The following is a 14,749-nucleotide window of genomic DNA, read 5'->3' as shown; positions in this document are numbered from 1 at the left end:
GAAGTCCGCTGATCGCAGTTTCCACAAACATTTTTCCGCAGTTTCCGCTAACCCTAACCATAGAGTAATCTATGCTCTAACCCTAAGCTTTGCTGATCGCAGTTTCCGCTAACATTTTTTCGCAGTTTCTGCTAACCCTTACCCTAATTCTAACCATAGAGTAATCTATGCTCTAACCCTCGCTGATCGCTTCCGCTAACCTTTACCCTAACCATAGAGTAATCTATGCTCTAACTGAACGCAGTTTCCGTTAAACGCAGTTTCCGCTTACCCATGGATCACGGAATTAGAAATTAATAAAAATTAAAAATAAGAATTAAAAATCTAATTAAAAGAATTAAAAATCTAGTTTAGTGATCCATGGCTTACCCTAACTCTAACCATAGAGTAATCTATGCTCTAACCTTAACCCTCGCTGATCCCAGTTTCCGCAAACATTTTTCTGCCGTTTCCGCTAACCCTAACCCTCGAGTTTGTTTCAAATTGTTTGGGGAAACTCCGATCAGCGACTTCGGCGTTGTGTTATTAAACCGCGATGAGCGACTTTGGCTTTTTTAAATTTTTTCTCTCGATCCTTTCAGGGTACGAACTGACTGTACGAATGGTTCAAGGTACGAACTAGGTTGCACCTAAACAATTCCCTGGCAACAACACTTTAACAGCTATTTTAAACTTTAATTTGTCAACCACGGTGACCAGGCATGTGTCAATTCAAAGACTCTACAAGTACCGGTACAAAGACTCTACAAGTACCGGTAGTCCGGTACCCAAGTAGGCTATGCAAAAGTGCCAGGATTAAGCTTTCCCAGTCTGACGATAAAAAATCAAGTCAATCTATAAATGTCCGAGCAGCTGGCTTCAATCACAAGCAGTTGCTTGACTGCTCACGGCTAAATAGTATTATATGTTACACAGTTACACAAGTTGTTGGCAGTGTGCTGTACAGTAGTCACAATAAACACAAAATGGAAATGGTTATTATCGGTTCAAATTTTGCCATTTTAGTGTTTGTGATACTGTTTACCCTAGTTAGTGCAAATTTCCGGTTACATTTAGAGATAGGTTTAAGCCATGTTCATTGTCCATGTTTCGCATCCATAAGTTGCAATTGGGAATATTATAGTTTTGATCAGCTTCTTTTTTGTTTCTAATTTTATATTCTTGCTCTTCCAAATGCTATTCATTCCAACAAATGCATTTCTTCCCAGCGCTATTCTTCTCCTTATCTCTGGTGAGTTATTAGAATCCCAGCTTATTTTTGAGCCTAAAAATATGAATTCATTTACTGTTTCAATTTCTTGATTTTCGATCTTGATGTTTATGTTATCTGCTTTACCAGTTGTTATAATTTTTGTTTTTGTGATGTTGAGTTTCAATCCAGCCCTTTCACTTTCCTTTTTCACTTTGATGATTAAGTCTTCAAGATCTTGTGCGTTCTCGGCCAAAAGGGTAGTGTCATCTGCATATCTCAAGTTGTTTATAATTCTGCCACCGATTTTCACTCCTATATTGGAATTACTCAACCCTGCTGCTCAACAAAACAGACAGAAGAAAGATTGACGCATTTGAATTGTGGTGTTGGAGAAGGTTACTGCGTGCTCCTTGGACAGCCAAAATAACAAACGAGAAAATTCTTGAACAAATTAAACCGGACATATCCCTAGAAGCTAGAATCGTCAGGCAGAAACTTTCATATTTTGGCCACATAATCAGAAGCAAATCAATGGAAAAAGACATCATGCTTGGTTTGGTAAGCGGAGGAAGAGGAAGGGGGCGCCCGAAAACAAGATGGCTTGACACGATTGTAAATGACAGTGGCATGGGAGTGCATGAATTGAAGGAGGCTGCGTGGGATCGAGAGATGTGGAGAAAGATGACGTATAGAGTGACCGAGAGTCGTAAACGACTGAACGGATGATGATGATTAAGCCATGTATGAACTAGATCAATTGATAGTACCGTATTTTACGGACCATAAGGCGCACTTTAAATTCTTTTTTTTCCTCATAAATTGATTGTGCGCCTTATGGTCCGATGCGCCTTATGTATGGATCAAGTGCAGTAGTGCTTTATTGCCTACACTCAAAACCAGTACCGATATACTATTATATATGGTCCGGTGCGCCTTATGGTCCGGTGCGCCTTATGTATGAACAAAAAACTAATCAAAGCAATTTATTGACAGTGCGCCTTATAGTCCGGTGCGCCTTATGGTCCGTAAAATACGGTATTAATTGACAGTACTAATTTAGTACTATTAAGTATTTTTTTATCAATTTTGAGTAATACAATTATAAAATAACATTAAGTGCTACATCAACAGGTTTCAGTGTGATGAATATGGCAAGTGCAACTGTTGAAAGTTTTAGCGATATAATGGAATGCTAGTCTACTAAGCGCACAATATTATAAACACTTCTAGATTCCTTTTTGTTAGGCTACCATTGTTAATTTATAACTTTTTTAGTGAGTTATGTATTGTACCATGCAGTTATGATTTTGCTCTTGTTTAAACTTGTTTAAGTTCAAAGAAAGCTTGTCTAAGTTCAGTTACAGGTAAACTTAGGTCTTAAGCAAGAACCCCCTCGAAATGAGCTTATTACAGCATTGCCTCTATGAAAATTAGCCAGTTGTAAAATTGCCTTTTTTTAAATGTTTTGTTTATTTTTAGGTTAATTTTTCCATCATTTTGTCAATTCTAAAAGTATTTTAAAGCAAAACTAACATGACTACAACTTCATCTACTGGTGGTAGAGCTGGAAAGCTTATTGCAGTTATTGGTGATGAAGACACATGTACCGGATTTCTTTTGGGTGGTATTGGGGAACTCAACAAGCAGAGACAACCAAACTTTATGGTGGTGGAAAAAGATACTCCAACTGTTGATATTGAAGAGCAGTTAAAGTAAGTAAAAACATTTTTATTGGTCAACGATGCATGACTGGTAAACTAAAAGATTTGTTGTGGTTATGATGGGTACTGGTGTATGATACAATACATGAACGTGCTTCTTCAAAGTAAGATAAAAAGCCTTGTTTGTTTAAATGCACTAATTTAGTTTCCACTAGTTTTTCAAGCTACCTTGTAACCATGTGGTGGCATCCATTATTTCGATTATGAGGTGTGGCTATGCTTATCGAGGCAAAAATGTTGCAGTGACTCACAATAATGTCATATTATGTTTTTCTGTTGCTTAAATAGTGGTGGAAATTGCTATATGCAAGGTCTGCAAGACTCTGCATTGACCATTGGCTTTCACTTATCTATGCAACAGTGCAGGAGTTCTACTGTCCAGACTTACGAAGTGATTTACTTTTAAAGTTCTGATGACTATTCAACAATTCTCTATAAGGCATTGTACGACGTTGCACAGAGAATGTTAGAGATCTTAAACGTAGCTTTGTAACCTTCAGTTATTTAATGGTCAATGCAAGGTTTGGGAAACCTTACTGATGCCACGACTGAGATACAAATGATTATGCTGGAATCAAACAGCAGAAGGTTCTTGAACTTTGGTTAAGCACTCTATCATACTCAACGCAATTTTTTTGTATAATTATTTGTTGAAGGAACCTATGTGTGAGCTTGATCCTTTGTTGTCAAAACGATGGTGCTTTTTATAGAAATAAACTAGTAACAGTGACTCCTGAACCACCACTGGTAACAAGATACGTACTTTGTTAGCCACAGAAGAATAGTTGTGAAGCCCGAATGACCAGATTTACTAAAAGTTGAATTTATGCAGCAACTTCTAATCTAAAGCGTTCACAGAAAATTTCTTCACCGGTCAGACATTGCCATCATATTAATTTCTCAATCAATTGCTGATGTTGTCCGCTACTTGATTGATGCACATACAAGCCCTACCCCAGCTATCCTCGAAATTCCATCAAAAGATGCACCGTATGATCCAACTAAGGTATTATATATATATCTGATATTATTTTAATCTCGTTCTCTGCCTATTTTACAAGCCAATATTAGTAATTGTTATGTACAGCGCCTCGGAGCATTGTTCTTACTGTGAATATGCTGCTGTATAAATGCTGCACTTCATATATTATTATATGACACCTGATAGCAATTATCAATTCATTTTCTTGTTTCAGGATTCTATACTTCGCAGAGCAAAAGGAATGTTTAGTGCGGAAGACTTCAGATAGACCAATTGTGATGTTGCGTTTAGTATGTTTTGTTGATGTGTTTTATTATGCTATTGTACCAATTCACTATGTGAAATTCGGTTGATTTGCAAACATGTGTGATATAAAGACTCACTCAAACGTCAAAACCATACGTATCATACAAGAAGACGTCCAAACAGTTTCAGTGGAGAGTCGCAACGAAAAATTCCACAATATATCGTAAATGTTTTATCCTTGTTCAGTCTGTAGTGGGGCCTAATGCTCTTTCAAAACAGATAAGTTTTTTCTTCCGTTATTAATGTGATTTTGTTTCTGTGCTCCTGTCATGCAGATGTTTTTCATTTACTTCAAAACTTTTGTGATATATAATCTCGCTTCATGTTAGTCAATTAAGTGTTGTTTTGTAGGGACATGCTTATAATCGAACTGACCTACTTGTCTTTATATGCCTCATACAAAGTTTTGTGGACCATAACTTTGTTGTGCAATAAGGTTTCTCTTACATTTTTAAAGTTCTTTAGGCTACTGTTAGTTGTATCAATTATGATTTATGTGAACGGTTTGTAATATGGTACCGGTAGCTTTATTGAATCGTTATGATTTGAGCCCATACACAGTTACGCACTGGCTCGGAAACTACCGTGAACTAAATCAGTCTTGGGAAAAACAAAGGTGGACAATCCCTAACCTACAATTTTATTGAAGTCGGAGTTAGACTGTTTTCACTGAACCGTGATCAAATTGCTTTTAACCAAAGCCGTTCGAAACAACTTTGGCCCAACGTGTTTCTTCACTAAGAAGCTTAAGTCAAAACTAATTCAAATGAATGTGCCACTTACACAATGTTTTTTATTCTTTTTGAAAAAAAAAACAAACTGTTTGGTCAGACCTTCAACTTCAGTGCTTTTAATCTTCCTGTGCTGTGGAACACTTTTTGCGTTTAAGCAATTTTTTTGGAAACACCAACGGAACCCAAAATAGTAATTCAACTACAATTTTTTATGATTTCTGGACTCGTTTTGCTGTGAACTATTCTCCCAAACTATTACGAAATTATTGTGCTTGAACTAGCTAACCTTGATAATAATAGGCTACTGAGCAATGGAACTTTGCCTGACAGATTTTTTTCCGTAACATTGGTTTACATTTTACAATACCTTGCCTATTCAACAAGTTAGGCTACTCGGCCGAAGCTACCAGGTGAAAGTTAATGCGCCTAAGCCGAAGGGCAACCAATATCTTGAATAATTCTTTATTCGAAAATGAAATAAAAAGGTTTCAAAGTATTACCATGTTCTTTGAGTTGATTAATTGCAGAAATCTGTATTTTTGGACAGAGTATAGCAGTTGACCCAGCTTTTCACGTCCAACATTGGGGGTTTCGCATAAGGTAGCCAACTAGTAGCGGCTTTAAACCACTGACATAGGCAACCGAGAATGAAGTTTCCTCATTGTTGTCTGATCAGCTCCACTCACTAATGGGGTTCATCGCAACCAACCCAAAATGGCCCCATCAACAATGTTTCATATTATTTTTTAATAAGTTCTATTAAAAAACAGTGAGTATTTCTGCCTAATGACAACATCAATACGTGTATTCGAGTAGAAGATAGGTTACGTACAAAAGCAACATGTCAATTTCCCACCACTTGTCGTGAAGGGTAGTCTAACCAAGTCTATTACGCGGAAACTACCGCATTTGTTTGAAGACAAGAAGCAAATAAACATGAAAAGATAGCGTACATCCTGACAAAGTCACTTGAAAAGATATTGCATACAGATCCAACGTAAGCCACAAAAATCCCTTTGTAGCCCAAAAGATGTTGCGTTATTTAGTAGCCTACTTCAGTATGCTACAGCATAAAGACTAACACACAATAATGTAAACACAACGGATGGTTAGTTTCAGTGGTTAAAGCATATATCTATTTCGAAATAGGCTACCGGTATCTACCTTTCACTCCCTAACTAATGTTATAGGTTAACTTATACAATTTACGTCACCTGGGTAGGTAGTAAAAGATCATTGTCAAGCATCATTGCGGCATTCGAAATTTTTTTCGAAACGAATTGAAAAAGAGCACATTTGCTAATCACAACCAGTAGGCTACGGTAAGTCATATGGTGTCAGATTAGCCTGCCATACTTTGCAGGTTTGTGGAAAGATTTTGTATTAAAAACAAAAAAATATGATGACACTCGACGTCGCATAAAATGTTTTACGTGGACAACGTAGTTAGCTTACTCCAACCAATCGTGTGTATTGAGGGTACGTTCAGTGACGTAGCCTACACAAGATTTTCTTACCAGTTGGGAGAGGAGAGCGTTCGATATAACTTGACATTTTTTTATCAAGAGTAGCCCAGTGCAGCGTTATAGCCTAACTAAATTTTAAGGTAACCGAGGCTATCTGTTGGTGAAATATAAACTCTCACGGTCTTTGCGTATACATGTCACTGTGATTTTGGATTGAATTATTAGATACGGGAATATGAAAAGCACGATGGTAGGCCTAAACAGATAAGTGAAACTGTAGCTTAATAGTTCGATTGGGCAATGTCTTCAGATTTAATTAAATCGAATCTGTGAACGTCCACTTCTGAATGAAATGTAGGTAAACCAGTAGCCTATCATCAAATTTTATGTGACGATTTCTACAGCATTTGTAAAAACTGGTTTGTTCTAACGGCGTAGTTTCGATTTGAAATCTTTACCACCGCCGTATTGACGACTGAGGTTTTGCACTTGATAATTTCCTTGGTTTTTCAAATTGTTGAAAAATGCCACCTCTAATTTCATGAAGATTCCACCAGCTAAGTCTTTAGGATCCTTCACTTTAGTTTTTTCATGCTTTTCAATCGTACGCTGCTTTGTAAGGTTGGAAGCCATGGCAGTCAATCTACGACGATCTTCCTCCCTTTGAACGTCCTGGTTCCAACGAATAGATCTGCCTGAGTCCCATCTTTGTTTACTGGGAAAGCGTTTGTATGACGTGTTGTCTGTGGGAATCTGAATCTTTTCTTTCTTTTTACTCATTGTATGACTCCTGCTTGTGTCATTGCCTGCAGTTGAACTACTGGCGGATACTGTTAAAAACGAATGTTGTGAATGTGAAGGGGGGCTTAGAAGAATGTTGGAGTTTGACTTTTTAATTGCCGGGATATCTTCTTCTCCCGGAACGTCTTCTTCACCATTATCAGAAGAGGGGTTTCCCTTCTTCAACTTGGTCTTGTTTGGAGATGATGTTGCTGTAGCAAATGGAATGGGCGATATGACTGAAATTTCAACTGGTGTCATTGTTGTTTCCTTTATGCTACAACGCGTTTCTTCTGACGCAAAAATATTGAGATCGTTTGAGCTGGTGCTGACTTGTATTGAGCATTTTATTAACGATTTGTGGGACATATAATCATCAAGCTTATGCCTTTGTTCTTGATTGGAAGGAGAGACCGAATGATCTTTTGATCGGCAACCTTTATTCAGTCCTGTAGGATCAAACCTTAAAACATGCTGGTTGCAACAAGGATATTGACCTACAGGGTTTTCTACAGTATCTCCAACGCTCATTTGATGATACTGAGGTCGTTCAGGATGATAAAAACAATTACCAAAATCACAAATTTGAAATGCTTGCCCACATCTCGAACAATCCAAGTAATTGATGATGCCCCACAATCGCCAATACACCAAATTCCATTTGCGCAATTCCTCATACAGAGAAATGAGATAGTTGTTCACATCCCACGAACCGTCTGGCTCGTGGTCATAGACCAAATCTCCGACGCTTCCAACGCTCAATCGGTTGTTCGTGCACGGCAACTTGGAATTCAGCTCCATCGTCAAGACTCTTTGGCAGGCCATGCATTTAAAGAGAGAAATTGCTTTTCCTGGAGAGTCCAAGTCCTTCTCGTTAGGATCAAACAACTTTTCAATTTTCTTGCAAAATAACTTGCTTTTAAATTTGTCTTTTCGGTCCTTTATGTCTTCTAATTCACTGTGAGTAAATTTGTAAGCAATCATTCCTGTTAACGTCTCATTGACACAATTCATATTGCAAGGAGTAGATACAATTAGAGACATGTTTTTGTAACAATAGGTTATACAAGCTTCAACGAGTGATCCCATTTTTAAAAAATCTGATGAGATGAGAATGGAAATCACATTGTTTGGGTCAAGACGTGGGACATCACTTTCATCAATAAGCTTTGTCCCTCTTTTCACATATCGCATCAGCCAATCAAAAATATGTATGTCACAATGAACTGATATGTCAACCTCTTCTAATCTTTGTGCGTCAACAGACAAGTACTCTGCAAAGTAACGCATTTCTTGAATAAGCAAATCCCTTGGGCAATCAAAATCTTGTTTCAAGTTCTTAGCTTCATCACACACATGTATCACCATGTTTGAACTAGATACTTCATCAATGTATGAATCTTTTTTCCTCATGCTGTCTAAAGTGGCAGTTAACGAGTTCATTTTAAAAGAATTGCTGGGAGCTTTAGTAGGAGTGGTATCCGAAGCAAAGTTTTTTGAATTAGCATTGTTTTCTTCTAATAAAGAATAAACATAGTTATGAATATTTCTGTCTGAAGTAATGCTTTCAATCTTTTTGGTCCCATATGCAGCACTGTGTCTTGCAACTTGCTGAGAAATATACTCAGGATTTGCATAAGGAAGCAGTTTTGCGATGGTCTCCGAATGCTTTTGAATGTCATCATCTGCACCAGACTGAGCTAACACTTTGAGAAAGCTTTTGACCATGGTTTCAACAACTGGTGCCGTGTTATTCGAAAGCTGTGAATGATCATCACTCAACATTATGCTGAAGGAAAAGTATTATACCTAATGATGCACTAAAACAAGAGATATTTCCATTTTATGATAATAATTTACACTATTTCACATTACACCATACTAAAATTCAAAACATAAGTTGGCTTTTTTGCCTTCCCATCTACTTCAACCAAATACCATATCAAGAAATCATAGTTTTCGAAAAGTAAACAATTGGTTGTCATATTCAGGTTTATGCATGGGCGTTAATGGTTTAGATTAAGTGGATGAAAAGACATTGAAGACAAACTTCCTATTCACATCCAAGCAGATTTGGGTAGTTCACAACCGTGTGCTTTCGATAGGTGGCAATTTTTCATTTGTTTAAGCACCATAATGAGTACAAGCGCCTTCACTATCTATTGATGTTCAAACGTTCTTTTTGCTTTACAATACAATCGCTTTGCTTGAGCCAGGTATAGAGGACCTTCAGTGAATATTTAGTTTAGTTTTTTTATATGACTTACGGATGATTTTTTGTGTTGTCATTGAATTGTCAACAGACAAAGATAAGTAATTTTTAAGGAGTTTAACATAATGTATTACACAAAAAAATATATAACATAATTAAAATAAACTAACATTTTTGACATGTACTTGTGTCCTCATCAAATCCGTTAAACCCATATCAAAGATAGCCTACTTTGTTTTGTCTGTTATGGTTAAACAAAGCAAACTCTCTACCAAAACTTTATCATTGAATTGTTTCAGATAATTTTTTTTTTGCCTAATGTCCTCTTTTCACCAATTTCAACAAGTAAAAAAATGTTTTAGTTTTTGCTTTCTTACAACATTGCTGAGAATTTGATATTGTCTTGTTTTTATACTATTCAATCAGCCTATCTTGTTCAAATAATAAACAAAATGTTCAAAGTTACACATTATCTCGCTTAAATTTACTTCAACCACAGACATATACAACCAAGCAACCACACAGCATTTAACATAATCCATTAAAATTGAACATAAACTATAAGCTACAAACGTTTTCGACCATACACAAGGATACACTTTTCAGTGTAGATATGATAAGCAGTTATTTTTTTGTTACTTGATAAGGGCTAACGTGTGTATGGCCGAAAACATTTGTAGCTTATAGTTTATGTTCAATTTTAATGGATTATGCTAAATGCCGTGTGGTTGCTTGGTTGTATATGTCTGTGGTTGAAGAAAGTGACCTCTTTACCAAAATTGTATTAAATTTACTTGTTTGACAAAATTAAAACTAAAAAACTAAGAAGTTGAAGGTGCTTCTTTACTTTTTTAAATGCAAGTAAGTTGTAAAACATATCACCAACAGTCAAAGTGACATTCCGGCTAGTTTTCTGGTAATTAACCAGCTTTTGTATTCTGCAAGTTTTTGAATGCATTAACGTAGCCTATGGCAAAATGAAGAAAAAAAAAGTACGGTTAAAAATGACTAGTCTCTAGACTATTCTATACTCTATATAAAAGTGAAAATGTCAGCTCATGCAAAAAAAGCACATCTTGATATGTAGAATAATATTTGCATAAGCATCGTAATTAACTGTTTCATCGTTTTTCTTCATAAAAATTAAAAATCAATGATATAATAAATACAGTTAACAAAATCATACTTATCAAAATTTTAATTAATGGTCCGACAGACCGACAGCGCATAAATTTAGCGTTAGGCCTACTAGACCTTTGAATGTTATCCCTGGTAACAGCATGAAGTTTAGTGACAGGGTAGTATTACAGTTATTTGAAAGTATTATTATTCGCTTATCAGAATCTCCACATCTACATTCTACGTCATGGCTATTCACATCGTTGATATCTTTATATCCTACTATCTTCCTATTATATAATGCAATGTATATTGTTGTAAACTTTACGTTATTGAAGTGAATTCAAGTGAGTGATCTCAAAAGTTCAGTAATGCGTTTTCGTTTCCTTGGATAAGTCCTTAGCAGTGTTTCGTTTTCCAATTCAGCAAATAAAATTTTGAATACTGTACTTTGTGCCGCCACAACAGCACAACAAAAAATAAAACATAACATATATAGAGATTAGAGTTGATTGCTTTTGAACGGTTTAATGGTAAAAAGTTTTGTGCCAAATTAGTGTTCTGTTATTCTATAAAAAACAAGCGTAAAATTTACTACGCTTTTTTCATGTAATAGATGGAATAATTCCCCAGCAATAAGACTTCAACAATAGGAAAAAATTCACTTTGTGAATCTCAGTAACTGGCCCTGCGTTAAATCCCTCTACAAATATGCAAAACTACCAAGAACATCTTATCAAGGCTTTGTTTGTCCGTGGATAAACATTCAAAACCAACCAACCATGTGGGTTCACACTTGACACAAACCTTGCAAGCTGCAACAAACATTCACATTTATTTTATTTTTTTTAATTTATTTGCATCAGGCACTAAAGAGACAGGCCCATATTCATAAACACAACACAAGTCACAAAACACACACGGTTACTGTTACGGCCAATCTTTATACAAATCAAACGTCATATAAAACCGTTCAGGTCTACTGAATCATGGAATCACTACGTCATGGAATTTTTCCTAAAAATGAGCCAAAATTGCACCATCGTTCGTAAGACTTGTGTCAAACCTGTTTAAACATGAAATATTGCATCATCACCTTTGAACACCTGTTTGAATTGTGTGACAATGTCTTTCATTATTACGTCACAGTAATGCGTACGTGAGTTTGAGATATTGATATCTATTCTGGTCATTCATTTTAAAATTGTTGCTTGAAGAGGTTGGTCGCATGTTTAACTGGTTTGCTTAGTGCTTGTCAGGTGGACGAAAATTTCCGTCTTTTATCCAAGTAATCTGTTCTTTAGTGACAAGTTTTAGTGGTGTACGGCGTTGCATCTCATTTTCGACAGCCAGGTGGCTAATTTTACAGAAATACAATTTTGAATAGACGTTTCAAAGGAGTGTTTCTTTTTCGGTCATTACATGCAGACGAACGGATTCGGGAATCTTATGTTACAATTTTCCCACGAAGAGATTATGGTTTACCGCTGTGACCAGTTACATATACAAGCAAAACTTATGCGTACATAGTCACGTTATAGTGAGACGCATAGTCAGAAGAAGCAGGCCCGGATTTAGGGGGGTCAGAGGGGGCAGGTGCCCCGGGCCCCCCGACTTTTGAAGGGCCCCCCTACGTGGAAAAAATGTGATTTTGTGTTAGTTTTTCTTCCTTTCAGCCTTTGAAGTTTCTGCAAAATGCTGTGCAGCGCCGTAGGCGCGAAAATTTTTTTTGCAGGGGGCCCCCCGATCTAAAAGTGCCCCGGGCCCCCCATCAGCTAAATCCGGCCTTGAGAAGAAGCATAACACTCTGAGGTAAAAAATGCAACTAACCACTTGTTAGATGAGACCTGACAGCGGTGGACAAAATTAAATATACGATTTCGGAATAGGGCATGAAACGTAGGAATATGAACGTAGGAACATTGACACAAGCATTGAATAACTCAACTAGGAGTCTAGGACGACTGGGTCTTTTAGTTCTAAAGAGTTCAATTCGGAAAGCATTTGTTGCACAAAACTAATGAAACCGCTGAAATAGTTTAGCAATTCGTGAAAGGTAGTCCGACCAACTTGGCGTGCGACAACTCAGCAGGTAGGCATACATTTTAGCTACGCGGTAGGCTACTGCCCAAGTCAGGAAATGAAATTTTCATCTAGCTGCAGACTTGCTTGGTCATCGCTAACTAAACTGAATTTGCTGACTTGTTACATGCCAACACGTCAAGTATTGGTTTGGTCAGTTTTTACTTGCTTAGGTTCATCATTTACTAATTTAAGCCATTTGCTGATACATTGTGAGCTCAGTTGTCACTTGCCCAAATGCAATGTGTTGAGTTGTAGGAGACTTTTTGTGAAATGATTTGTGCAAAAAATAGAGTAAAAAATATTCTGTCAGTAAGTCGGTATAGGGCTACACTTAAGCTAAACATAAATAGGTTATAGATAGCATCAGATCTAAGCAAAATAATCGAAACGACTAATTTACCTTGTTTTATCTTTTGTTTCCTACGCATAGCTTAGGCCTACTCGGTTAATCGCTCACATGCTCACTTCAGTTTGTTGTTTTCCTGTTTGTAAATTGTAGGCTACCATCCACTACGCGGTGCGGAGATATCCTTGAAGTTTGTTGCTTGAGCTCATCATAATCCATCGTCGGTTTGTTCCCCACTAGTGGGGGTGGCCGATTGTTTCCGCGCAGCAATTGTCTTAATCCCTTTTCTCCTTTTCACCCTGTCCCTTGCATCTTCCTCCTTCAGTCCGAATTTTTTAAACTCATCCTTCACTTGCTGTTTCCACGTTCTTCTTGGACGACCGCGTTTCCTCTTCCCATCCACCTTTAGATCTAGTGCCTTTCTAAGAAAACTTCCTTCCTCCCTCCTTATCACATGTCCATACCATCTTACTCCATTTGCCCTTGCCAGTTGGTCTATGGTCTCTCTCATCTCTAGCATATCCAACAATTCTTCAGTCCTTTTTTCCCTTCTCGTTTTCACCCCACCCATTGCTCTCACCATTGACCTTTCCGTTCTTCTCAGGATTGCCAGTTCACTCTCTCTCAATACCCATGTCTCGCTACCATATAGCATTGCAGGCCGCACACAGCTCCGATATACTTTTCCTTTCATCCTTAGTGATGACATTGCTAAAGTAGAACCATCTGTGTTTGGCCATGCTGGCCGGAACCCTAAAACGAAATTGATTTTTCGAAATGAAGCGAAAAATTCAGACGAAGAATTTAATGCTAAAACGCAATACTTTCGTCACGGCTACTATAGGGTAATCCAGTACTGTGGGGTTAATATGGACAAAGCTTTGTTTGCAATAAACTTGTCATAATATGCAACTTCATTCTCTGGATTGCGTCTGAATACCCGATCAATATAACTTATTGGACTTAAATTTTTTTTATAAGACTTACTAGATAGAGCAGTGGTTCTTAACCGGGGTCCGTGAAAGTTTCCGAGTTTGCAGCATAATAGATAAATTACAAAATTGATTGTGCTTTATTTGTGTATTAGCCTACCGTGATTCCCAAACTGCACTACGTCGCAACGCAATGGTGCATCGTTTGAAATTTCAAAGGACATCGCACAAAGAATTAGGTTACCTGACTAAAAAAACTCATACAAATGAGTTAATATGTTCAACAATAGTTAATAAATATATTTATTAACTATGGTTCAACTTAATTCTTTTGAGACAGCGGATTGTTGCTGCTGATCAATGCTTAAATTAGACTGCTGACCAACCTTTGCATTTCTATCAGCACTTACAGTTCTACCATGACTGTGATTACAACAAATAATGATAAGGCCTAGTCTACAAATAAAAAAGGGAGAAATTTTTTATAACAGCCGCAAAAATTCTATTGATTTTTGATAAAGCTCATAGAAAACATCAAATCAACGTGATTTAGATTACAGATTTTTGATCCTGTGTACCGTACCATTTATAAGTGAATCGTGGGTTCGGCAAATGCTTCTATGTGTCGCTTCGAAAGGCATGAAACATTTGACTTCATTAAAGAGACGCGACATACCAAAATTTCGGGTCATTTTTTTAGGGGTAAGCTACGCGACCGCTTCGAGGCACCAAAAGGAGTCCGCCAAGACAAAAAAGTTGAGAACCACTGAGATACCCGGCATCTGCGGTTCTTCACAGGCAGTCCAAAAAATCCGATCTAGTTAATTTACTGTTTTTAGCAGAATTCTCGCAAGTATTTCAATTTCCTAAAAGT

The 14,749-nt window shown here is 37.1% G+C and overlaps 2 protein-coding genes across 2 annotated transcripts; one reads left to right on the top strand and one right to left on the bottom strand.

Moving 5' to 3' along the window:
- The first annotated feature begins 2,675 nt into the window (after positions 1-2,675).
- LOC145768399 (V-type proton ATPase subunit F-like) lies at positions 2,676-5,431 on the top strand. The gene is made up of 3 exons (XM_082579882.1): positions 2,676-2,904; positions 3,772-3,919; positions 4,110-5,431. Exons 1-3 carry the CDS (start codon positions 2,726-2,728, stop codon positions 4,161-4,163), a joined length of 381 nt encoding a protein of 126 aa, XP_082436008.1. The 5' UTR covers positions 2,676-2,725; the 3' UTR covers positions 4,164-5,431.
- A 232-nt stretch (positions 5,432-5,663) lies between these two features.
- Positions 5,664-8,656, bottom strand: LOC145768398 (SANT and BTB domain regulator of class switch recombination-like). The gene has a single exon (XM_082579881.1). It carries the CDS (start codon positions 8,622-8,624, stop codon positions 6,828-6,830), a length of 1,797 nt encoding a protein of 598 aa, XP_082436007.1. The 5' UTR covers positions 8,625-8,656; the 3' UTR covers positions 5,664-6,827.
- Between the last annotated feature and the right edge of the window lie 6,093 nt (positions 8,657-14,749).

The sequence above is a fragment of the Aplidium turbinatum genome, chromosome 4 (assembly GCF_918807975.1).
Source record: "Aplidium turbinatum chromosome 4, kaAplTurb1.1, whole genome shotgun sequence".
NCBI lineage: Eukaryota > Metazoa > Chordata > Ascidiacea > Aplousobranchia > Polyclinidae > Aplidium > Aplidium turbinatum.
Note: the sequence above shows the minus strand (reverse complement) of the source record. Positions and strands in the feature narration are given on the sequence as shown.